The following is a 25379-nucleotide window of genomic DNA, read 5'->3' as shown; positions in this document are numbered from 1 at the left end:
TGTCTTTTTCCCTCCCTCGTGTTTTCCTCGCCTTCTTTTTCCGCGATTAGGTTCGCCACGGTACGTGATTCGACGATGGATGTTAATAACGACAGACGCCACCCCGTGACCGAGTAGAATAATAAACGATCCTCGTGGTAGCCTCACGTTTCACCTCGAACTCTTCTGTTCGCGGGGATGCGTCTGTCAGGGTGCACGTTGAACATTTCCTCCCAAACAACGTTTACGTTATGCTTTTAATGCGAATCCTGGATGCTTCGGGGATGATTTGGATGTCGCGGGAACGACCTTCGATTTTGCTTCCTGCGTGCCTCCGTTAGATGCCTGGTTGGACGTCGGTTTCGAGTCCTCGACGACAGGCGAAACAAGCTCGAAGGTCTTCTCGCGACGCGAATAGTTGCGGTTAATATTGGTAGCCTCCGTTGCTGGCGTACCCCTGGCCACCTCCACCGTTTCCACCGCCACCGGAGTAGCCACCTCCACCGCCGTTGTAACCGCCCCCACCGCCTCCACCGGAGTAACCACCACCGCCTCCGGAATAACCACCTCCCCCGCCAGAATAACCACCTCCGCCTCCTCCAGAGTAGCCACCTCCACCTCCTCCAGAGTAACCACCGTTCCCACCTCCAGAGTAGCCGCCACCGCCTCCTCCAGAGTACCCACCGCCTCCGGAATATCCGCCACCTCCGTTTCCTCCAGAGTAACCTCCTCCGCCTCCAGAATATCCGCCCCTGCAATTTCCAATTTTCAATTCCTTCAAAGAAGAGAGATCATTTCTAAACACGTACACTGTTTTAACCCTATGCGATCGTACGTTGCGTTTGAAATTTTATTCTAACTTTGGAAATATTTATACCAGTGAAAATTAAAAAAGAATTAGTAAACCGCCTCCCGCACTCGCCACCAGAGGGCCACGCTCTCGTCTCTCTCGCAAGCGCTCGACCGTCCTCCCATTAGTACATACATGCTCCTCGACCACCCAATATCCATCTCATCGACAGACTGAATGTACCGTGGTCCCTCAGCTTAGGCTACTTGGAATATAGTAATAATATCGTGGATATTTTACCCTCCGAAACTGCCACCACCGGTGCTAGGTGTACCGTAAGACGAAGATGGTCTTCCTCCGAATCCATTACCGCCCCCTGTTGGTGCACCATAGCTGCCAGATATTCCCCCACCCCCGGAGCCGGGTGCTCCGTAGGACGAGGACGGTCTTCCACCTCCGTTTCCACCCCCATTTCCACGCGAGGGTGCCCCGTAGCTGGTCGAAAGGCTTCCTCCACCTCCAAAACCGCCCCCGGAGCCGGGTGCTCCGTAGGTCGAGGACGGTCTTCCGCCCCCGTATCCACCACCATTACCAGACGGTGCACCGTAGTTGCTGGAGGGTCGAGACGGGGCTCCATAATTGCTGGAGGGCCTTCCAGGAGACGGGGCCCCATAATTGCCGGATGGCGGCGAGTATCCGTTTCCACCACCGCTTCCTCCGCCCCCACCGAACCCGGGTGCACCATAATTGGACGATGGTCCACCACCTCCGCCACCTCCATTGTATCCTCCTCCACCTCCTCCGTTATAACCACCGCCACCGCCGCTGGGGGCCCCGTAATTAGAGGATGGACGACCACCGCCGTTAGGGGCACCGTAAGTAGAAGACGGACCTCCTCCACCTCCACTACCACCTCCTAGATTCGGGGTCCCATAGCTCGTCGATGGTGGTAAGTAGCTACCTGAGACTGGGGCTGTAAAATAAATCATTTAATTTTATGTTTCAGGGATCTTTTAGTTTTTTATTTCAAACAGAATGTTTGACTGTGTTTGAGAGTATGCAGTGTCGCCAATTTTAACTCTTTCTTGCCCAAAAAATTTTAAAATATCCCTTCAATATCTATAAATAAATCGTGCAAATTTGACTGCAAAATATGTAATAGTTTGTTCACAAAAAATTGTCCAAAAAACTCTAACAAGAATGCACTTTGCACTAATGCATTTTATAAGCAATTATGTTTGATATTATGCAGTGCCTCCAATTTTAACTCTTTTTTACCCAAAAAATTTTAAAATATCCCTTCAATATCTACAAATAAACCTTGTAAATTTGACTGTGAATGGTTTCATAGTTTATTCACAAAAAATTCCCTAACGAAAGTCTAAAATGCACTGGTATGAAGTACATTTTAAAAGCGACTATATTTAACTATGTTTGAGATTGTACAGTGCATCCAATTTTAACTTTTTTTCGGCCAAAAAATTTTGAAATATCCCTTCAACATCTATAAATAAATCGTGCAAATTTGACTGCGAAATATTTAATAGTTTATTTACAAAAAATTCCCCAAGAAAGTCTAAAATGCACTGGTATGAAGTACATTTTAAAAGCGACTATATTTAACTATGTTTGAGATTGTACAGTGCATCCAATTTTAACTTTTTTTCGCCCAAAAAATTTTGAAATATCCCTTCAACATCTATAAATAAATCGTGTAAATTTGACTGCGAAATATCTCATAGTTTGTTCACAAAAAATTGTTCAAGAAAGTTGAAATAAAATGCACTTCGTATTAGTGCAATGTTTGACTGTGTTTGAGATTGCACAGTGCCTACAATTTTAACTTATTTTCGCTCAAAAAATTTTGAAATATCCCTTCAATATCTATAAATAAACCTTGTAAATTTGACTGCGAAATATTTCATAGTTTATTCACAAAAAATTCCCGAACAAAATCTAAAATGCACTGGTATGAAGTACATTTTAAAAGAGACTATATTTAACTATGTTTGAGATTATGCAGTGCTTTCAATTTTAACTCTCTCTCACTCAAAAAATTTTAAAATATCCCTTCAACATCTATAAATAAACCTTGTAAATTTGACTGCGAAATATCTAATAGTTTGTCCACAAAAAATTGTCCAAGAAAGTTGAAATAAAATGCACTGCGTACTAGTGCAACGTTTGACTGTGTTTGAGATTGTACAGTGCCTACAATTTTAACTTTCCTTCGCCCAAAAAATTTTAAAATATCCCTTGAATATCTATAAATAAACCTTGTAAATTTGGCTGCGAAATATGTAATAGTTTTTTCACAAAAAATTCCCCAAGAAAGTCTAACAAGAATGCACTTTGCACTAATGCATTTTAAAAGCGACTATGTTTGAAATTACGCAGTGCCTTCAATTTTAACTCTTTCTTACCCAAAAAATTTTGAAATATCCCTTCAATATCTATAAATAAACCTTCTAAATTTGACTGCGAAATATTTAATAGTTTATTCACAAAAAATTGCCGAAGAAAGTCTAACAAGAATGCACTTTGCACTAATGCATTTTAAAAGCGACTATGTTTAAAATTACGCAGTGCCTTCAATTTTAACTCTTTCTAACCCAAAAAATTTTAAAATATCCCTTCAATATCCATAAATAAATCGTGTAAATTTGACTGCGAAATATCTCATGGTTTATTCACAAAAAATTCCACAAGGAAGAATAGATAAATAAATATTAAAATAACGATCGAGACAGGTGTTGAAACTCATTTTAATTAAATCTGAGACCAAGATTGGGGCTGTAAATTCAATTTTCCAATTATTAATTTCTTTACGAATCTTGCAAGTTGCATAATGAATTATTTCTAACGCAGCTTCTTACGTAAGGTGAAATTTTCGATAATTAGTTGGTATCGCTTATATGGTCGCTGAGAATTTTATTTAAAACAATTTAATTCCCATTGGATGGAATTAACGTTAGCGTGGAACCGTAAGTAGATCGTAACGATTTCAACCGAGAAGGTTGCTTCACGCGAGCCTAATTACGAATTTATCTCTTCGCGATAGGAAAATAATAATTGCATCAAAATTTACGTTCTTCGAATAGTTTGTCGACGTACGTGGAAATGTGTGTCACGTTTACTTTCTTTTCGTTTTAATATGTCGTTTGTATGTGCACACTTCTTCTGCTGTCTGAGAATCTTATAATTGGTTCATTGCACGTAAATTTTGTAATCACTCGGAAAAGAAACGCTTTCGGATCCTTTCTATTCACCTGTAGCCTACTTTGTCCGTCGATAGTGATCGAAAAATTAACCGTTGCACAATCTGAATTTTTAGACAAAATAGAAGATGATAAATATGTAAATACAGGGGCCCTGACATTGTTTATTGCTCGTTATTCTTCGAGCTTTATTGATCCAATATTCACAGAAAAAGGTTTGTTATGAAATAACATTTTCTTATAATAATGTGTTTTTGTAAAATTGAAGATGTTATATATTTCAGATACAGGGTCTCAACATTATTTATGGTTGTTTATTTTTTAATATTCCTACAGTGAGATTATTTATGTGTTTTGGAGGTTTTTTAAACCAGAAAAAGGTTTATTATAAAATGGGAAAATGAATATTTAAAACAACTTTTGAAGTTTAAACTGTCAATTTTGGCGTTTGAATATTTCATTTCTGCTTCTTGGAGCGATTTCTACTTTTTTCGCGTCCTGATTTTTCAATTCCGCGTCCGATTTTCATTCACCGGCGGACGGCGAAGTGAAACTTATCGTAGCTCGATCGCGTGAAATTCGTCCGTTTTAATCTACGTGACTACAAAGTGATAAATCCGCTCTGAACAGTGCCTATCGCATAATCGTTAATACCTATTGTTACGAATTCTTTTTCACGGCTTTCAATTTCCTTCCATTCTCATATATTTCCACAAAAATCCCAAGTTAAAAACTTCTATTTAGAAAAAAGGATTTATGAAAATGAATAAAATTACATTTATTTCTTAGCGTTTTAAAAATATATTACCCCATGCAAAGTACGCTTTTCTAGTACTAAAAGCTTTCAGAGTGTTCCATTTAAAATTCTATTTAAAAAAAATGAATAAAATTAAATTTCTAATATTTTTATTTACTTCTGAGTATTTTTAAGATATAGTGCCCTATTCAGAGTTTGGTTTTCTGTCCTAGAAGCTTTCAGAGTGTTTCATTTAAAATTCTATTTAAAAGAATGATGCATAAAAATGAATAAAACTACATTTATGCAATTTTTATTTATTTCTGACTGTTTTGAAGATGTACTTTCTGTGTAAAATTCGTTTTTGTAGTCCTGAAAGCTTCCAGAGTAATCCATTTAAAATTCTATTTAGAGAAATGATGCATAAAAATGAACAAAATTAAGTTTATAATAATTTTATTTATTTCTGGCTGTTTTAAAAATATGTTTCTTGTGCAAAATTCGTTTCTCTTGTCTTTGGAACTCTCTGCATATCCCATTTAGAATTCTATTTAAAAGAATGGCGCATAAAAATGAACAAAATTAAGTTTATAATAATTTTATTTATTTCTAACTGTTTTGAAGATGTACTTCCTGTGTAAAATTCGTTTTTCTAGTCCTAGAAGCTTCCAAAGCATTCCATTTAAAATTCTATTTAAAAAAAATGATGCATAAAAATGAACAAAATTAAGTTTATAATAATTTTATTTATTTCTGACTGTTTTAAAAATATATTTCCTGTGCAAAATTCGTTTTTCTAGTCTTTGGAGCTTTTTGCACATTCTATTTAAAATTCTATTTAAAAGAATGATGCACAAAAACGAATAAAATTAAATTTCTAATATTTTTAATTATTTCTGAGTATTTTTAAAATATATTGCCCTATTTAGAGTTTGATTTTCTACTCCTAGAAGCTTCCAAAGCATTCCATTTAAAATTCTATTTAAAAAAAATGATGCATAAAAATGAACAAAATTAAATTTATAATAATTTTATTTATTTCTGGCTGTTTTAAAAATATGTTTCTTGTACAAAATTCGTTTTTCTAGTCTTTGGAACTTTTTGCACATTCCATTTAAAATTCTATCGAAAAGTATGATGCATAAAAATGAATAAAATTAAATTTCTAATATTTTTATTTATTTCTGACTATTTTTAAAATATATTGTCCTATTCAAAGTTTGGTTTTTCTAGTCCTAGAAGCTTTCAAAATATCCCATTAAAAATTCTATTAATAAAAATGATGCATAAAAACGAATAAAATTAAATTTCTAATATTTTTATCTATTTCTAAGTATTTTTAAAATATATTGTCTTATTCAAAGTTTGGTTTTTCTAGTCCTAGAGGCTTTCAGAGTATTCTATTTAAAATTCTATTTAAAAGAATGATGCATCAAAATTAAATTTATAATAATTTTATTATAATTCAGAGTTTGGTTTTCTAGCTCTAGAAGCTTTCAGAGTTTGGTTTTCTAGTCCTAGACGCTTTCAGAGTTTGGTTTTCTAGTCTTAGAAGCTTCCAAAGTATTCCATTTAAAATTCCATTTAAAAAAAATGATGCATAAAAACGAATAAAATTAAATTTCTAATATTTTTATTCATTTCTTAGTATTTTTTAGAAATATTACCCTATTCAAAGTACGTTTTTCTAGCCCTAGAAGCTTTCAAAGTATCCCATTTAAAATTCTATTCAAAAAAATGATGCATAAAAACGAATAAAATTAAATTTCTAATCTTTTTATTCATTTCCAAGTATTTTTTAGAGATATTACCCTATTCAAAGTACATTTTTCTAGTCCTAGAAGCTTCCAAAGCATTCCATTTAAAATTCTATTTAAAAAAAATGATGCATAGACATTAACAAACTTAAATTTCTAATATTTTTATCTATTTCTAAGTATTTTTAAAATATATTGTCTTATTCAAAGTTTGGTTTTTCTAGTCCTAGAGGATTTCAGAGTATTCTATTTAAAATTCTATTTAAAAAAATGATGCATAAAAATGAACAAAATCAAATTTATAATAATTTTATTATAATTCAGAGTTTGGTTTTCTAGTTCTAGAAGCTCTCAGAATTTGGTTTTCTAGTCCTAGAAGCTTTCAGAGTATCCCATTTAAAATTCTATTAAAAAAAATGGTGCATAAAAACGAATAAAATTAAATTTCTAATATTTTTATTCATTTCTTATTATTTTTTAGAGATATTGCCCTATTCAGAGTTTGGTTTTCTAGTCCTAGAAGCGTCCAGAGTATTCCACTTAAAATTCTATTTAAAAAAAATGATGCATAAAAATGAATAAAATTAAATTTCTAATAATTTTATTGATTTCTGAGTATTTTAAAAATATATTGCCCTATTCAAAGTTTGGTTTTTCTAGTCCTAGAGGCTTTCAGAGTATTCTATTTAAAATTCTATTTAAAAGAATGATGCATCAAAATGAACAAAATTAAATTTATAATAATTTCATTATAATTCAGAGTTTGGTTTTCTAGTTCTAGAAGCTTTCAGAATTTGGTTTTCTAGTCCTAGAAGCTTTCAGAGTATTCCATTAAAAATTCTATTAAAAAAAATGATGCATAAAAACGAATAAAATTAAATTTCTAATAATTTTATTCATTTCTTATTATTTTTTAGAGATATTGCCCTATTCAGAGTTTGGTTTTCTGGTCCTAGAAGCTTCCAAAGCATTCCATTTAAAATTCTATTTAAAAAAAATGATGCATAAACATTAACAAACTTAAATTTATAATAATTTTATTGATTTCTGAGTATTTTTAAAATATATTGCCCTATTCAAAGTTTGGTTTTTCTAATCTTAGAGGCTTTCAGAGTATTCTATTTAAAATTCTATTTAAAAGAATGATGCATCAAAATGAACAAAATTAAATTTATAATAATTTTATTATAATTCAGAGTTTGGTTTTCTAGTTCTAGAAGCTTTCAGAATTTGGTTTTCTAGTCCTAGAAGCTTTCAGAGCATTCCATTTAAAATTCTATTCAAAAAAATGATGCATAAAAACGAATCAAATTAAATTTCTAATCTTTTTATTCATTTCCAAGTATTTTTTAGAGATATTACCCTATTCAAAGTACGTTTTTCTAGTCCTAGAAGCTTCCAAAGCATTCCATTTAAAATTCTATTTAAAAAAAATGATGCATAGACATTAACAAACTTAAATTTCTAATATTTTTATCTATTTCTAAGTATTTTTAAAATATATTGTCTTATTCAAAGTTTGGTTTTTCTAGTCTTAGAGGCTTTCAGAGTATTCTATATAAAATTCTATTTAAAAGAATTCTATTTAAAATTCTATTTAAAAAATTAAATTTATAATAATTTTATTATAATTCAGAGTTTGGTTTTCTAGTCCTAGAAGCTTTCAGAATTTGGTTTTCTAGTTCTAGAAGCTTTCAAAGTATCCCATTTAAAATTCTATTTAAAAAATGATGCATAAAAACGAATAAAATTAAATTTCTAATAATTTTATTGATTTCCAAGTATTTTCAATATATATTACCCTATTCAAAGTACGTTTTTCTAGTCCTAGAATCTTCCAAAGCATTCCATTTAAAATTCTATTTAAAAAAAATGATGCATAGACATTAACAAACTTAAATTTATAATAATTTTATTGATTTCTGAGTAATTTTAAAATATATTGTCCTATTCAAAGTTTGGTTTTTCTAGTCCTAGAGGCTTTCAGAGTATTCTATATAAAATTCTATTTAAAAGAATTCTATTTAAAATTCTATTTAAAAAATTAAATTTATAATAATTTTATTATAATTCAGAGTTTGGTTTTCTAGTCCTAGAAGCTTTGAGAATTTGGTTTTCTAGTCCTAGAAGCTTTCAGAGTATTCCATTTAAAATTCTACTTAAAAAAATAATGCATAAAAATGTATAAAATTAAATTTCTAATATTTTTATTCATTTCTTAGTATTTTTTAGTGATATTACCCTATTCAAAATACGTTTTTCTAGCCCTAGAAGCTTTCAAAGTATCCCATTTAAAATTCTATTAAAAAAAATGATGCATAAAAACGAATAAAATTAAATTTCTAATATTTTTATCTATTTCCAAGTATTTTCAATATATATTACCCTATGCAAAGTACGTTTTTCTAGTCCTAGAACCTTCCAGAGTATTTCACTAAAAATTCCGTCGAAGCTTCCAGCGCAGAGAGAATTTAATTTACCAACGGGTTTAATTAAAAAATTATCTCGATCCTGAGAGATACGTGTTCTTACCCTCAGCGTGTATGGGTTGCAGGAGCAGCACCGTGGCGAGGACGGTGGCCGCCAGGGGGGCCCAGGTTTTGGTGGGCCTCATGGTCCCTCGCGCAAACGGTCGACGAATGTTCACACGCACGAACTGTCCTTCCACCCCCGACAGGACGTTACGATCACACGTGGTTACGTAGATTATCGGTAACAGAATCCGTGGTTCAATGCGTTGGCGCGTAGGCGACGTGGCCTGATCGACGCATCCGCGAGATTTCGTCTAACGTGCTTCGAACATCGTCGATTCTCGCTTATATAGTTGGCCGTCTTTCGGAGAAAGTTCTTCGCGGGAGTGCAAGAGGATGCTACCAGGTTCCCGAGACATCTTGGTGAACGTGGGGGACGGCCACGGGGGGACCAACGGGGGGATAGACGCGAGACGGTTGACCCTGGTCAGGCTGTTAACGATTTTTTTTATCTCCGGTTTGGTCTCTTTTCCTCGTTTTCGTCTCTCTCGTTTTTCAGTTTCTCTCCCCCTCGACGGCGAACTTTACTTTACGCTCTCGTTTATGATAAATCGACGGAGACGTGGCCTTCGCCGATGATGGAACAGCGAATGACGATGCCGGCGATCACGGACTTGCCGAGTTATTCAACGTTTCGTAATTTTATTAAACATTTATGTAGATTACTGTCGTAACAATTGAACTTTTCAAAGCGTGTCCTTTGCGTTGACAACCCTCCCCCGCGTCCTTTCCACTCCAGCACGATTTAACAGGGAACTACTTTAAAATGCAAGCTTCGATCGTTTAAATCAAATCGGATGTTTGAATGAACGTTGAGAGGAATTGGAAAAGTTCTCGTTTAAGATGGAGATCATTAGGAATTCATCGAGCATCGCGATGAGTCTTGGTCACACTGGGATTGGAAATCTGGACACTTTTATGTTGCAATCGTGATACGAATAGAGGAATTGCATTGGTAACGTTTTGTATTTTGAATTAGAAATATAATAACGCGTTGGGCAACTTGTGTCAACAACGTGGCTATGAAGTCAGCCATTATTTATATTTTGAAAGTTTGATTCAGTCCTATTGTCAAGTTGAGGAGGTCTTCTAGTATGAAGCATGTTTTTGTTGAGGAATTTTTTCTGAATAAACTATGAGACTTTTCTTAGTCAAATTTACAGGGTTTATTTAGAGATATTTCAGCGATATGTACAAATTTTTTCGACGAGAAAGAGTTAAAATTGGTGGCACTGCATCCTTTCAAACATAGCCAAACATTGTCGATTTTAAAATGCTATGAAGTGAATTGTTTTACATCTCTTGGAGAATTTTTTGTAAACAAACTATTAAACTTTCCTCAGTCAAATTTACAGGGTTTATTTAAAGATATTTCAGTGATATGTACAAAAATTTTCGACGAGAAAGAGTGAAAATTGTTAGCACTGCATGCTTTCGAACATAGTCAAACATTGTCGATTTTAAAATGCTATGAAGTGTATTTTTTAAAGACTTTCTTGAGGAATTTTTTGTGAATAAACTATGAGACCTTCCACTGTCAAATTTACAGGATTTATTTAGCCATATTTCAGTCATATGTACAAATTTTTTCGGTGAGAAAGAGTTAAAATTGGAGGCACTGTATCCTTTCGAACATAGTCAAACATTGTCGATTTTAAAATGCTATGAAGTGTATTTTTTAAAGACTTTCTTGAGGAATTTTTTATGAATAAACTATGAAACTTTTCTCAGTCAAATTTACAGAGTTTATTCAGACATATTTCAGTGATATATACAAATTTTTTCGACTAGAAAGAGTGAAAATTGGTGGCACTGCATCCTTTCAAAAATAGTCAATCATAGTCGATTTTAAAATGCTATGAAGTGTATTTTTTCAGACTTTCTTGAGGAATTTTTTATGAATAAACTATGAGACCTTTTGCAGTCAAATTTACAGAGTTTATTTATATACATTTCAGTGATATATACAAATTTTTTCGCCGCAAAAAAGTTAAAATTGGTGACACTGCATCCTTTTAAAAATAGGTAAACATTGTCGATTTTTAAAATGCTATAAAGTGTATTTTTTCACACTTTCTTGTGGAATTTTTTATGAATAAACTATGAGACCTTTTGCAGTAAAATTTACAGGGTTTATTTAGACATATTTCAGTGATATGTACAAATTTTTTTGTCGAGAAAGAGTTAAAATTGGTGGCACTGCATCCTTTCAAACATAGTCAAGCATTGTCGATTTTAAAATGTTATGAAGTGCATTTTTTTCAGACTCTCTTGGAGAATTTTTTGTAAATAAACTATTAAATTTTTCTCAGTCAAATTTACAGGGTTTATTTATACCTATTTCAGTGATATGTACAAATTTTTACGACGAGAAAGAGTGAAAATTGGTGGCACTGCATTCTTTCGAACATAGTCAAGCATTGTCGATTTTAAAATGCTATGAAGTGTATTTTTTTCTGACTTCCTTGAGGAATTTTTTATGAATAAACTATAGGACCTTTCTCAGTCAAATTTACTGGGTTTATTTACACATATTTCAGTGATATGTACAAATTTTTTCGGCGAGAAAGAGTTAAAATTGGTAGCACTACATCCTTTTGAACGTAGTCAAACATTGTCGATTTCTAAAATGCTATGAAGTGTATTTTTTCAGACTTTCTTGAGGAATTTTTTATGAATAAACTATGACACCTTTTGCAGTCAAATTTATAGGTGTTATTTACACATATTTCAGTGATATGTACAAATTTTTTCGGCGAGAAAGAGTTAAAATTGGTGGCACTGCATCCTTTTGAACATAGCCAAACATTGACGATTTTAAAATGCTATTAAGTGCATTTTTTTCTGACTTTCTTCAGGAATTTTTTATAAATAAACTATGAAACCTTTTGCAGTCAAATTTACAGGGTTTATTTAGACACATCTCATTGATATATACAAATTTTTGGGGGGAGAAAGAGTTATAATTGGCGGCACTGCATCCTTTCAAACGTAGTCCAACATTGTCGATTTTAAAATGCTATGAAGTGCATTTTTTTCAAACTTTCTTGGAGAATTTTTTGTAAACAAACTATAAAACTTTTCTCAGTCAAATTTACAGAGTTTATATACACATATTTCAGTGATATGTACAAATTTTTTCGACTAGAAAGAGTGAAAATTGGTAGCACTGCATCCTTTCGAACATAGTCAAGCATTGTCGATTTTAAGATGCTATGAAGTGTATTTTTTTCAGACTTTCTTGAGGAATTTTTTGTGAATAAACTATGAGAGCTTTTGCAGTCAAATTTACGGGGTTTATTTAGACATATATCAGTGATGTGTTCAAATTTTTTCGTCGAGAAAGAGATAAAATTGGTGGCACTGCATCCTTTCGAACGTACTCAAACATTGTCGATTTTAAAATGCTAGGAAGTACATTTTTTTAAACTCTCTCGGAGAATTTTTTGTAAAGAAACTATGAAACATTTCTCAGTCAAATTTACAGGGTTTATTTAGACACATCTCATTGATATATACAAATTTTTTCGCCGCAAAAAAGTTAAAATTGATGGCCCTGCATCCCTTCAAACCGAGTCAAACATGCCTCAAAATTAAAACCTGATATCGTACAATTAACAGAGAGTTAATTCAAGTTTGTCAGGATGATATAATCGATGGTTGCCAGTTACAGTTGGAAAGAGATCGATCTTTATGACTGATTAATAGAACATGTCCTATTATTGGTAAATTTCCCTAAGTTACAGCACGTTTTTACGCAACGCGCGGAGCATAATAGTCCTTCTAAATTAGGATTAAACGGTTGGAGGCTGCATGATCGCGCACGACTAGCGTAGCTACTTAAGCAAGCACTTGTCCGGAACACGTTTCGCTCTGACCCATTGCGATATACGGAGCACGGATGACGACGAGCGTGATTTCTAGGCCGAGGACACTAGATGCACCTGGATGTTTCATCGCAGCGAAGGAGCAACCGTGCAATCGAGCAAATCGACGTATTATCGTCGTGTTCGCTCGTACGTTTCACCCTCTTACTCGAACCTAGCGCAGATAATCTGCAACGGAGCGATTGCGTCTTCCTAGGTGTAGATTTATTCGCCTGGTTAGGCGCTGCAAATTGGAAGGGTGGTATGATATATTACCCCTGTTGCATAATCTTATCAACCGAACATTCGGCGAGCCGACGTCGCCATATTTGCTCGGGCATCCATTTTACTTATGCGTTTCAGCCCCGCCGAGGAATTGGACCAGTGGTTCTTCACCTTTCCATCTTCGATTCATTCGAAATTTTACTCCCCCCCATTTTTAGATACTCATAAATTAGAAATATTTTTAATAATTGGAATTGGACCAATGGTACTTTACCTTTTTTCGCCCAAAAAATTTTGAAATATACCTTCAGCATCTATAAATAAATCGTGTAAATTTGACTGCGAAATATCTCATGGTTTATTCACAATAAATTCTTCAACGAAGGTCTAAAATGCACTGGTATGAAGTACCTTTTAAAAACGACTTGTTTGGCTATGTTTGAGATTATGCAGTGCCTCCAATTTTAATTTTTTTTCGCCCAAAAAATTTCAAAATATTCCTTCAATATCTAGAAATAAATCGTGTAAATTTGACTGCGAAATATCTCCTAGTTTATTCACAAAAAATTCCCCAAGACAGACTAACAAGAATGCACTTTGCACTAATGCATTTTAAAAGCGCCAATGTTTGAGATTGATGAGTGCCGCTAATTTTAATTTTTTTTCGCCCAAAAAATTTTGAAATATTCCTTCAGTATCTATAAATAAACCTTGTAAATTTAACTGCGAAAGGTCTCATAGTTGGTTCACAAAAAATTCCCCAAGAAAGTCTAACAAAAGTGCACTTTGCACTAATGCATTTTAAAAGCGACTATGTTTGAGATTATGCAGTGCCTTCAATTTTAACTTTTTTCCGCCCAAAAAATTTTGAAATATCCCTTCAATATCTATAAATAAACCTTGTAAATTTGAGCACGAAATATCTAATAGTTTGTTCACAAAAAATTGTCCAAGAAAGTTGACATAAAATGCACTTCGTACTAGTGCATTTTAAAACCGACAATGTTTGACTATGTTTGAGATTATGCAGTGCCTTCAATTTTAACTCATTCTCGCCCAAAAAATTTTAAAATATCCCTTCAATATCTACAAATAAACCTTGTAAATTTGACTGTGAATGGTCTCATCGTTTATTCAGAAAAAATTCCACAAGAAAGTCTAACAAGAATGCACTTTGCACTAATGCATTTTAAAAGCGACTATGTTTGAGATTATGCTGTGCCTTCAATTTTAACTTTTTTTCGCCCAAAAAATTTTGAAATATTCCTTTAGTATCTATAAACAAATCTTGTAAATTTAACTGTGAAAGGTCTCATAGCTTGTTCACAAAAAATTCCCCAAGAAAGTCTAGCAAGAATGCACTTTGCACTAATGCATTTTAAAAGCAACTATGTTTGAGATTATGCAGCGCCTCTAATTTTAACTCTTTCTAACCCAAAAAATTTTAAAATATCCCTTCAATATCTATAAATAAATCGTGTAAATTTTATTGCGAAATATCTCATAGTTTATTCACAAAAAATTCCCCAAGAAAGTCTAACAAGAATGCACTTTCCACTAATGCATTTTAAAAGCGACTATGTTTGTGATTATGCAGTGCCTTCAATTTTAACTTTTTTTCGCCCAAAAAATTTTGAAATATTCCTTTAGTATCTATAAATAAACCTTGCAAATTTGAGCACGAAATATCTTCTAGTTTATTCACAAAAAATTCCTCAAGAAAGTCTAACAAAAGTGCACTTTGCACTAATGCATTTTAAAAGTGACTATGTTTGAGATTGTACAGTGCCTCCAATTTTAAATTTTTTCCGCCCAAAAAATTTCAAAATATCCCTTTAATATCTAGAAATAAACCTTGTAAATTTGACTGCGAAAGGTCTCATAGTTTATTCACAAAAAATTGTCCAAAAAACTCTAGCAAGAATGCAGTTTGCACTAATGAATTTTAAAAGTGACTACGTTTGAGATTATGCAAAGCCTTCAATTTTAACTCTTCCTCACCCAAAAAATTTTGAAATATCCCTTCAATATCTATAAATAAACCTTGTACATTTGACCACGAAATATCTAATAGTTTGTTTACAAAAAATTCCTCAAGAAAGTCTAACAAAAGTGCACTTTGCACTAATGCATTTTAAAGGTGACTATGTTTGAGATTGTACAATGCCTCCAATTTTAAATTTTTTCCGCCCAAAAAATTTTCAAATATCCCTTCAATATCTACAAATAAACCTTGTAAATTTGACTGCGAAATATCTTCTAGTTTATTCACAAAAAATTCCTCAAGAATGTCTAACAAAAGTGCATTTTGCACTAATGCATTTTAAAGTGACTATGTTTGAGATTGTACAGTGCCTTCAATTTTAGCTCTTTCTCACCCAAAAAATTTTAAAATATCCCTTTAATATCTACAAATAATCCTTGTAAATTTGACCACGAAATATCTAATAGTTTGTTCCCAAAAAATTGTCCAAGAAAGTTAAAATAAAATGCACTTCGTACTAGTTCATTTTAAAACCGACAATGTTTGACTATGTTTGAGATTGTACAGTGCCTCCAATTTTAATTTTTTTTCGCCCAAAAAATTTTGAAATATTCCTTCAATATCTACAAATAAACCTTCAATCTTCGATTCATTCAAAATTTTACTCACCCCTATCTATCGACACTCATAAATTAAAAATCTGAGACTTCTAATAATTGGAATTAGATCAGTGGTTACTTCATCCCTTAAATTTCGATTTATTCAAAATTTTATTCCCCCCTATCTATCGACACTCATAAATTAAAAATACTTCTAATAATTAGAATAGAACCAGTGATTCTTCACCCTTCAAATTTCAATTCATTCAAAATTTTACACCCCTATCTATCGACACTCACAAATTAAAAATCAGAAACTTCTAATAAATTCAAATGTCAAGATATCTCTTTCAGATGATGTTTTAGGTTTTCAAAAATAATTTTAAAAAATTTATAATCTCTATAATAATATTTTGATACATTTATTTTCCTTAACCCAGATCTTTTTTCAGAAACTATATCTCTTCCAATCGATTTTCAATTTACAAAACATCGTACATCCGCATCTATTTACACTGATAAATAAAAAAATCTACAAAATACCACGATGCAAATCTTCATCTAAAAACTCTGTACAGAAACAGGAAACAATAAATTCAGATCTATGTCGAGATATTTCTTCCTCTAACGATATAAATATAATAAAATAAATGAGATAATTACTTTTCGATTAACGATACGAGTATAAAAATTTATGAACACTAACTCGAAAGGAACGAAAATGAACGTTTCGACACGCACGCGGTAAAAACTAATTTAATAATAGGTTTCAGGTAGATAAATAATAGTTGAAAATAGTTATTTCCGGGACCGTTTTAATCCCCTGGTTAAGAACCACTGAACCAGATTGTGGGAATGGCGCGCGGTACGCAGCTCCCATTCAGCGATTCGATCTCACCGCGAGATAAACGCTGAGATTTTCTGTATCTACGGGAGATAAACAATCTCTGGAATAAAAAAAAGAACGCAAAGTCGTGCAAAGAATCAGCCCGTGATTTTTTGTTCGTCTTGTATCAACATAGACAGCGCGACGTTCGCGAAATAGTCTTTTCCAACGCTTTAGCGAGGCTCTCACTGATTGCTGAAAGGACGTTGCTAAATCGACAATTTATTATTGCACGTGTAGCAATAACGTGGTTAATGCTGGCGCTCACCGGTTCCTGAGATGCTCCAGGTATGACAACTTTCCGGTTATACTGATAGCTGGCCCAGATTCAAATGTGTTTATCGCCGGGTCATTGATTGGGTGTTGCAACGGTGCTCGTCGCGTAACAAAACTCGGTTTTTTTCGTTTCTTTTCTGCGTTACTGACCCGTCGAGGCGGAACGCCACTTTCCGTGCAATTTACGAGCATCCCCATTAGTCCAATTTAGATTATTGGAGTTTGCATCGTGGTACTTATTTTTGCAACATCGTAGAAATTCACTTTAATGAAAATTAATTTTAGTTCTCTTGGTGTAATTAGAAGTTTTTGCAACGTGTGCTTAAAATAACATCTTTTGATGATTTTATGGCGAATCATAGTGTTTTCGATTTAATTAGGTGATTATGATTTGAATGCAAGAAAGTCGAAACAAGATGCACTTCGTACTAGTGCGTTTTAAAAGCGACTATGTTTGGCTGTGTTTGAGATTCTGCAGTGCCTCCAATTTTAATTTTTTTTCGCCCAAAAAATTTTGAAATATCCCTTGAATATCTATAAATAAATCGTGTAAATTTGACTGCGAAATATCTAATAGTTTGTTCACAAAAAATTGTCCAAGAAAGTTGAAATAAAATGTAATTAGTAATAGTGCAATGTTTGACTACGTTTGAGATTATACAGTGCCTACAATTTTAACTCTTTCTTGCCCAAAAAATTTTAAAATATCTCATCAATGTCTATAAATAAATCGTGTAAATTTCACTGCGAAATCCCTACTAGTTTGTTCACAAAAAATTGTCCAAGAAAGTTGAAATAAAATGCACTTCGTACTAGTGCAATGTTTGACTACGTTTGAGATTGTACAGTGCCTCCAATTGCAACTGGTTCTCGCCCAAAAAATTTCAAAATATCCCTTAAGAATCTATAAATAAATCGTGTAAATTTGACTGTGAAAGGTCGCATAGTTTATTCACAAAAAATTCCCCAAGAAAGTCTAACAAGAATGCACATTCCACTAATGCATTTTAAAGGCGACTATGTTTGAGATTACGCAGTGCCTCCAATTTTAACTCTTTCTTACCCAAAAAATTTTAAAATATTCCTTCAATATCTATAAATAAATCGCGTAAATTTGGCTGCGAAATATCTAATAGTTTGTTCACAAAAAATTGTCCAATAAACTCTAACAAGAATGCACTTTGTACTAATGCATTTTAAAAGCGACTATGTTTGAGTTTATGCAGTGCCTCCAATTTTAACTTTTTTTCGCCCAAAATATTTTGAAATATCCCTTCAATATCTATAAATAAATCGTGTAAATTTGACTGCAAAAGGTCTCATAGTTTATTCACAAAAAATTCCCCAAGAAAGTCTAACAAGAATGCACTTTGCAGGAATGCATTTTAAAAGTAACCATGTTTGAGATTATGCAGTGCTTCTAATTTTAACTTTTTTTCGCCCAAAAAATTTTAAAATATCCTTTCAATATCTATAAATAAACCTTGTAAATTTGACTGCGAAATATCTAATAGTTTATTCACAAAAAATTGTCGAAGAAAGTCTAAAATGCACTGGTATGAAGTATATTTTTAAAACGACTATGTTTGACTATGTTCGTGATTGCACAGTGCCTCCAATTTTAACTCTTTCTTACCCAAAAAATTTTAAAATATTCCTCCAATATCTATAAATAAACCACGTAAATTTGACTGTGAAATATCTAATAGTTTATTCACAAAAAATTGTCGAAGAAAGTCTAAAATGCACTGGTATGAAGTACATTTTTAAAGCGACTATGTTTGACTATGTTCGAGATTGCACAGTGCCTCCAATTTTAACTCTTTTTTACCCAAAAAATTTTGAAATATCCCTTTAATATGTACAAATAAACCTTGTACATTTGACTGTGAATGGTCTCATAGTTTATTCACAAATAATTCCCCAAGAAAATCTAACAAGAATGCACTTTGCACTAATGCATTTTAAAATCGACTATGTTTGAGATTATGCAGTGCCTCCAATTTTAACTCTTTCTCGCCCAAAAAATTTTAAAATATCCCTTCAATATCTACAAATAAACCTTGTAAATTTGACTGTGAATGGTCTCATAGTTTATTCACAAAAAATTCCCTAACGAAGGTCTAACAAGAATGCACTTTGCAGGAATGCATTTTAAAAGCGACTATGTTCGAGATTATGCAGTGCCTCCAATTTCAACTCTTTTTCTCCCAAAAAATTTTAAAATATCCCTTCAATATCTACAAATAAACCTTGTAAATTTGACTGTGAATGGTCTCATAGTTTATTCACAAAAAATTCCCCAACGAAAGTCTAACAAGAATGCACTTTGCACTAATGCATTTTATAAGCAATTATGTTTGATATTATGCAGTGCCTCCAATTTTAGCTCTTTTTTAACCAAAAAATTTAAAAATATCCCTTCAATATCTACAAATAAGCCTTGTAAATTTTACTGTGAATGGACTCATAATTTATTCACAAAAAATTCCCTAACGAAAGTTTAACAAGAATGCACTTTGCAGGAATGCATTTTAAAAGCGATTATGTTTGAGATTATGCAGTGCCTCCAATTTTAACTCTTTTTCTCCCAAAAAATTTTAAAATATCCCTTCAATATCTATAAATAAATCGTGTAAATTTGACTACGAAATATCTCATAGTTTATTCACAAAAAATTCCTTAAGAAAGTCTAACAAGAATGCACTTTACACTAATGCATTTTAAAACCGACAATATTTGACTAATTTTAAGATTGTACAGAGCCTCCAATTTTAACTCTTTTTCCCCCAAAAAATTTTGAAACATCCCTTCAACATCTACAAATAAACCTCGTAAATTTGACTATAAAAAATCTTCTAGTTTATCCACAAAAAATTCCCTAATAAAGCCCCAAAAAAACCATCATCAGATCAGAAGCTTAATAAAGAAATATTAAAATAACGATCGTGATGTTCAAATCAAATGTACGAATTCGTTCGGTGGACTTGGCTCTCCCGGAACAATGGAGGCTCGCGTCGTCTAGGGAATTCTGTCGGGGGGGACGCGCGTTGGCTAGGGAAAAGTGAAGAGATCACGTCGTTCCCGTTTTCGGGCACGATTTCCATTGCACGCAGCAGATGAACAGAAACGTTAGGAAGAAGGGAGATGGAAAGGAGGATAGACGAGGTAGGAAAAAGCGAAAGTCACGTCAGACCAATCCGTAGCCGAGTCAGACGGTGCATTGTGCGCATCTTTGCCCCAGATAATTAATATCCGCGGTCGGTCATTTTCTGCAGACCGTGTATCGCTGCATCCTCTCCGGGGACGTCGATTGCCACATTTTCACGTCGAGCTAATTGATTAAAGGGATTATTATTACGACGTCGAGCAGGATGCGCCGTCGACTTGGTTTCCTCGCCTCCAGTGTTCCAGATTTCAAACTCCACGCGCGCTTTTCAACGCACGAACACCCCTGGCCTCAAATTCCCCGCGATTTTTCAAACTTTCTCTAATTCAATTTGATTTTCAACCATCTATTTTCTTGGATATTCTTTCCATTTCTTCGAACTTTGATTCTGATTAAAAAAAAGTGTCCAAACACGCTGAAACAAGTTAATATTTTTTTAATTTCCTCACGCTTTGATTTCCTGATTACGTTGAGTGTAAAAAGCATAATGCAACACACTTAGGCGAGTGCATAGGAAAAAAATTGCGCCCGTGTACAGAGATACCGAATCTGTGTAGCAACTAGTATGATTCACGTGGCCAGAACACGATAAAAAATCTGATATCGTAACGGTGGATGTAGTTGCACTAATGCAGCTTCGGGAACAGAAAATCGGCGCAGCAGTTTCCTTGCATGTCGTCTTTTATCTATTTAAACTATCGGTTCTTCTCGACGAGCGTGAACCTTGTGCAACTCGTACGATTTTTTCATTTCTGATTTAACCGAGTTTCAAAATGTTTGAGGGGAACGCAATCTCCTAAAACCATCGCGCAGTTTGCACATTTTCTCTAAAAACTGATCGTTTAGTTTTTTTTTGCGTCTCGACGAACAATATTTGTTACATTTACGTGAAGTTTCTTCGTCACCTTCGTGAATCATTAATTTCTTCTGTGATAGATTGCGTGCATTCCAAAGCCATCTAATATAGAGTTAATTCAAGGCCTGCCAGGAATGTTTAAACAAACGTTTTACGAATGAACAGCGTCAAGGTGATCCTTTTACTCCACGATCCGTTATGTGGTTTAGCCTATTCATGATGAAATTGCTCCGTTAGCTCGTTGATTGCTGGACAAATAAAGATCAGAAGTCTTTTACACTTTCCGTTTATTTTCAATTTTAATCGTGCAGCACCCTCGATCCCATTACGGATCACCGCGTAAGTGGATCGTTTGCTCGACATTATGGCTGGTCGAGCTTTTAAGTTTTCATCCTCTTGTTCCCAGAAAAAGTTAACAGATACTTGGACGATGAACGGTAGCTGGGGCGTCGCTGAATTCCCACGAGTCTCAGGCAGCTTAAACTATCGTTACGCGAGAAAGTTCGTGATTTTCTTGTTACAAGGCGGCGGCGTCGTATCTTTTCGCAATCCTAAACAGTCAAGGGATGCGGGACAACTTAGAATAGACGTCGATTAATTCGAAAGGTCAGCTTCCCGTCATAATAGCCACGCCGCTCGCAGCGATGGAACGAAAACCGTCAGAATGATTCATTCCCTCTAATTTTTGCCCATAAATCTACCAGTCGCTATCGAGAACGAGCTCTATTCAACGATTCCTTAACGAATCAAAACAAATTTTAACGATCGTTTAAAAATTGCTGCTGAAATACACTCCTCGAGCGAAAAGAAACCGAAAAGTCCTTTACCATTTCGCGATCAGACGCTCCGTTCCCGAGATACGAACGATCAAAGTTTGCTGGTGCAACTCGCAGCGCCATTTTCGAATCCAGAATCAGCTGACCGCGCGCCTGCGCACAGGCTCGCGCGCAGGAAGACTTTGACCGCTCGTATCTCGATAACGAGACCTCCGATCGCGAAATGGCAAAGGACTTTTCGATTTGTTTTTCGACGAAGAATAACCACGATGGAATTAATTTATCCTTTATCGTTCGACGATCAAAGGCTCCGAGAAGTTATTAGTAAAACGAATTGCTCGTAGATTTAGATGTTAATATCGTTGAGATAGTTTTCGTTGGTGGTTGTGGAGAGCGACGTGGAAAGTTTTGAATGCAATTAGCCGCTGATTTATTCTGGCGCGTGGGGCCTTCCCTGTAATCTCGACGCCATTCCACCCACGCGGACTCCGTTCTTTTGAACGTGCCCGATCTACGTCGAGGGTTACGTCATGATCGGGACGATGTCATCGACAGACGGCAACCTCGTAATTAAATGTCCACCTGAAACGTACCGCATCGTCGTTCGATCGATCGCAATTTCCATCTCGAGCGGGTGCATCAAGTGCATCGAAAACGAGAACGAGACCATCCTCGACGAATTAAAATTAATTTCAATCCATCAGTTTTTATTTTACTTCGTCTGAGACTAGAATCCAGAAAGTCAATTTTATTCAAAATAAACATGTTTACGTTTCATTCATTCTTCGAAGAAATTTCAATATTCTCTCCACAGTCGTTATCTTCTTTGACGCAGATTGCTGGAACGATCATTAAATGCTATAGTTCGCGGATATATTTAGACGAAAGTATAGAACAACACGGAAATAGTACTTCGTACGTCGAGACGTCGATGAAAGCTATACCTGGGAAACTGGAAGTGGTAGAATTTACATAATATCTTTATCAACAGCGTTACATTTCTCTCGAATTCTGTTTATTTATAGTTTTCCACGAATCAGATTCGATGCTCAGAGAATTCAATTATTACAGTATAAGTGTAAGTTGTTATTGTTATGTCGAATGCTTACAAATTATTGAACGTTGGTGTATGTACGCTCTGGTAATAACGGCCAAGAAAATTGCACGTATATATAGGCCAATGATGCAAACTAGTTAAAGGGAAACCATCAACGTGACGAGTTTCGATAATAATATTTGCAATGTTCGTCGATCTAGTGTTGAATTTATGGATGAGTTAAAAGAAAAGTGCCATCTTCTTTGAGTTCCTGATTCTATTCTAACTTTTATGACTCACGTTGGACGCTTTTAGGAACTCCATTTAGAAATTACAAATTTTCCAAGTCATTCACTTTCAATTTACAGTCAGTTAAATTTCAATTACGTGAATTTATATTAATTAGACATTTTAGCATAGGTCTAAGGTCTCTGATTGACATTGTGGGGGTCCCATGTTCAAATCTTTGTGCCCCAAAAAATTTTTTATTCCATTTTTTCTTGTTTTTTTTTCTTTTCACTACTTTGTTTCTTTTATTTATTTGTTTTTGACTCGAGTAATGTATTGAAACTTTTATAAAACATGGTGGATGCTTTTAGGAACCCCTTTTAGAAATTATAAATTTTCCAAGTCATTCACTTTTAATTTACAGTCAGTTAAATTTTAATTAGGTGACTTTGTATCAATTAGACATCTTAGCTTCGGTCTAGGGTCTCTGATTTACATTGTGGGGGTCCCATGTTCAAATCTTTGTGCCCAAAAAATTTTTTATTTCATTTTTTTCTTGTTTTTTTTTCTTCTCACTACTTTGTTTCTTTTATTCATTTGTTTCTGGCTCAAGTAACGTATTGAAACTTTTATAACTCACGATGAACGCTTTTAGGAACCCCTTCTAGAAATTATAAATTTTCCAAGTCATTCACTTTCAAATTACAGTCAGTTAAATTTTGATTATGTGACTTTGTATTAATTAGACATCTTAGTATAGGTCTAGGGTCTCTGATTTACATTGTGGGGGTCCCATGTTCAAATCTTTGTGCCCCAAAAAATTTTTTATTTCATTTTTTCTTCTCATTTTATTTTTCCAATCCACCCACTACTTTATTTCTTTTATTAATTTGTTTTTAGATCAAGTAATGCATTGAAACTTTTATAACTCACGATGGACGCTTTTAGGAACCCTTTTTACAAATTATAAATTTTCCATGTCATTCAATTTCAATTTACAGTCAGTTAAATTTGAATTATGTGACTTTGTATCAATTAGACATCTTAGCTTCGGTCTAGGGTCTCTGATTTCCATTATGGGGGTTCCATGTTCAAATCTTTGAGCCCCAAAAATTTTTTATTTCATTTTTTTCTTGTTTTTTTTTTTCTTTTCACTACTTTGTTTCTTTTATTTATTTGATTTTGACTCGAGTAATGTATTGAAACTTTTATAAAACATGGTGGATGCTTTCAGAAACTATTCCTTTTCCAAAAATAACAAATATCTCGATTCTTTTTCAATTTACAGTCGGTTAAATTTCAATTATGTAATTTTGTATTAATTAGACATCTTAGCATAGGTCTAGGGTCTCTGATTCACATTATGAGGGTCCCATGTTCAAATCTTTGTGCCCAAAAAATTTTTTATTTCATTTTTTTCTTTTCACTACTTTGTTTCTTTTATTTATTTGTTTTTGACTCGAGTAATGTATTGAAACTTTCCCCAAAAAAAAATTTCCCCATTCACTTTCAATTTACAGTCAGTTAAATTTTAATTACGTGACTTTGTATCAATTAGACATTTTAGCTTCGGTCTAGGGTCTCTGATTTCCATTATGGGGGTCCCATGTTCAAATCTTTGTGCCCAAAAATTTTTTTATTTCATTTTTTTCTTGTTTTTTTTTCTTTTCACTACTTTGTTTCTTTTATTTATTTGTTTTTGACTCGAGTAATGTATTGAAATTTTTATAACACATGGTGGATGCTTTTAGGAACTGCTCCCTTTCCAAAAATAACAAATTTCCCCATTCTTTTTCAATTTACAGTCGGTTAAATTTCAATTACGTGACTTTGTATCGATTAGACATCTTAGCTTCGATCTAGGGTCTCTAATTTACATTATGAGGGTCCCACGTTCAAATCTTTGTGCTCCAAAAAATTTTTTATTTAATTTTTTTCTTGTTTTTTATTCTTTTCACTACTTTGTTTCTTTTATTTATTTGTTTTTGACTCGAGTAATGTATTGAAACTTTTAGAAAACATGATGGATGCTTTCAGGAACTATTCACTTTCCAAAAATAACAAATTTCTCCATTCTTTTTCAATTTACAGTCGGTTAAATTTCAAGTATGTAATGTTGTATTAATTAGACATCTTAGCTTCGGTCTAGGGTCTCTGATTTCCATTATGGGGGTCCCATGTTCAAATCTTTGTACCCCAAAAATTTTTTATTTCATTTTTTCTTGTGTTTTTTTCTTCTCACTACTTCATTTCTTTTATTCATGTGTTTCTGGCTCAAGTAATGTATTGAAATTTTTATAAAACATGGTGGATGCTTTCAGAAACTATTCCTTTTCCAAAAATAACAAATCTCCCCATTCACTTTCAATTTACAGTCAGTTAAATTTCAATTATATAACTTTGTATCAATTAGACATCTTAGCATCAGTCTAGGATCTCTGATTTCCATTATGGGGGTCCCATGTTC

The 25379-nt window shown here is 33.6% G+C and overlaps 1 protein-coding gene across 3 annotated transcripts in view; it reads right to left on the bottom strand.

Annotated features, from left to right (window-relative positions):
- Nucleotides 1-277: 277 nt before the first annotated feature.
- Nucleotides 278-25379, bottom strand: part of LOC143349522 (uncharacterized) — a 228747-nt gene continuing 203645 nt past the window's right edge. For 2 of the 3 annotated variants that reach the window (XM_076780853.1, XM_076780852.1), the window contains exons 3-4: nt 1070-1742; nt 278-731 (exon numbers count right to left, since the gene is read on the bottom strand). In XM_076780853.1, the coding sequence (XP_076636968.1) occupies nt 404-731; nt 1070-1742 (1001 nt within the window). In that variant the 3' untranslated portion in view covers nt 278-403. Of the gene's footprint in view, nt 732-1069; nt 1743-9012; nt 9511-25379 lie in introns of those variants that run through there. The other variant, XM_076780854.1, reaches the window with a different exon arrangement.

Source organism: Colletes latitarsis, chromosome 13, assembly GCF_051014445.1.
Source record: "Colletes latitarsis isolate SP2378_abdomen chromosome 13, iyColLati1, whole genome shotgun sequence".
In the NCBI taxonomy this organism is placed as follows: Eukaryota; Metazoa; Arthropoda; class Insecta; order Hymenoptera; family Colletidae; genus Colletes; species Colletes latitarsis.
Note: the sequence above shows the minus strand (reverse complement) of the source record. Positions and strands in the feature narration are given on the sequence as shown.